Below are 1,488 nucleotides of genomic sequence, written 5' to 3'. Positions count from 1 at the left end.
TATAGTAATGGAAAGTTTCTGGTGGGGGTGGTAGAGGTGGATTCCCGCAACCTGAAGTTGGCGGTGGTAAATAAGTTGATCCTGGTGGAGGTAAGTAACTTTCAGCTGGTGGAGGTAAGTTAGTTTCGGGTGGTGGAAGTAAATTACTTGACCATGGTGGAGGTAAGTAACCGGTAGTTGTTGGTGGTACATAACCTGGCCATGATGGAGGTGAATAACCGGTAGTTGGTGGTAGGTAACCTGGCCATGATGGAGGTGAATAACCGGGTGTTGGTGGTAGGTAACCTGGCCATGATGGAGGTGAATAACCGGTAGTTGGTGGTAGGTAACCTGGCCATGATGGAGGTGAATAACCGGTAGTTGGTGGTAGGTAACCTGGCATTGATGGAGGTGAATAACCGGTAGTTGGTGGTAGGTAACCTGGCCATGATGGAGGTGAATAACCGGTAGTTGGTGGTAGGTAACCTGGCCATGATGGAGGTAAATAACCGGTAGTTGTCGGTGGTACGTAATTCCACCATGATGGAGGTAAGTAATTTAACCACGGTGGTGATGAACAACCTGAAGTTGGTGGTGGTGAATAACTTGAGCTACCTTCGTAAATGCTACCACCAGTCTGAAACAGAGACCAAATTTTTAACGCATTACTTATCTAAAACATACTTTGTCAAATTGAAAGATTGTGTAAGTTCACAGTAATCGAATGCAATAACTTAAATTTTATAACAACTTAAAAATGATAATAAATTAAATTACCAGTATACTTGTTCCAGAGTATGGGCAGTGGCATTGGCAGGAACCTTGCCCTGCTACTAGATTCGCCGTCAAGAGGATCAGGATCCATTGAAGTCCTGGGGACCTCATCTTGCCTCGAGTGCCAGTGAACTTACTGGGACACTGAACTCAGATGCTTTGACAATTCAAGGAATCCGGTCCTCCTAATATACTCAGTATTCATCAAAGCGCAGATATCTTCCTGTTTCCTCGTTGCGAAAGTATCGATTTGATGCCTAAACCAGAAGTGATAAGTTTACCGCATCATTTATATTTAGTTGATAAACACTTGCATATCGATTGATTCGAAGATGCAATTCCTGTTTCCGTCTACATGTATATTGGAGATTTTCAACATAATTTCATTAAGTAATTATAATTTGAAATCTTGGCTGATACAGCTAAATTTTGAGGGATTTAAGTATGTCAATAGAGTGAAAAATCGTTAATCCCTTCTTAAAACATATCTAAGGAAATTTAAGGAAGAAGCTGCAAAGTATTTTCTGTGTGTTCGCTTTATGGTGTATCTTTTAATTATAAGAAATGCATTAACACTGGTTTCATCATTAGGGATTTTTGACGGTTAAAACATTTAAAAATTAAGTATGTTTTTTTTACTCTTATGAACACAGATCTCGAATCGGTACATATTATATAGCTTCAGTGATTCCTAGGCTTTTTAAAACACAGTAAAAAACGTTTCGGCTCAAACTA

The 1,488-nt window shown here is 39.9% G+C and overlaps 1 protein-coding gene across 1 annotated transcript in view; it reads right to left on the bottom strand.

Moving 5' to 3' along the window:
- LOC117177025 (extensin-like) overlaps positions 1–864 on the bottom strand; it is a 3,431-nt gene extending 2,567 nt beyond the window's left edge. The window contains exons 1-2 of the mRNA XM_033367484.1: positions 757–864; positions 52–616 (exon numbers count right to left, since the gene is read on the bottom strand). Of these exons, the coding sequence (XP_033223375.1) occupies positions 52–616; positions 757–864 (673 nt within the window). The remainder of the gene's footprint in view (positions 1–51; positions 617–756) is intronic.
- Between the last annotated feature and the right edge of the window lie 624 nt (positions 865–1,488).

The sequence above is a fragment of the Belonocnema kinseyi genome, chromosome 1, assembly GCF_010883055.1.
Source record: "Belonocnema kinseyi isolate 2016_QV_RU_SX_M_011 chromosome 1, B_treatae_v1, whole genome shotgun sequence".
In the NCBI taxonomy this organism is placed as follows: Eukaryota; Metazoa; Arthropoda; class Insecta; order Hymenoptera; family Cynipidae; genus Belonocnema; species Belonocnema kinseyi.
Note: the sequence above shows the minus strand (reverse complement) of the source record. Positions and strands in the feature narration are given on the sequence as shown.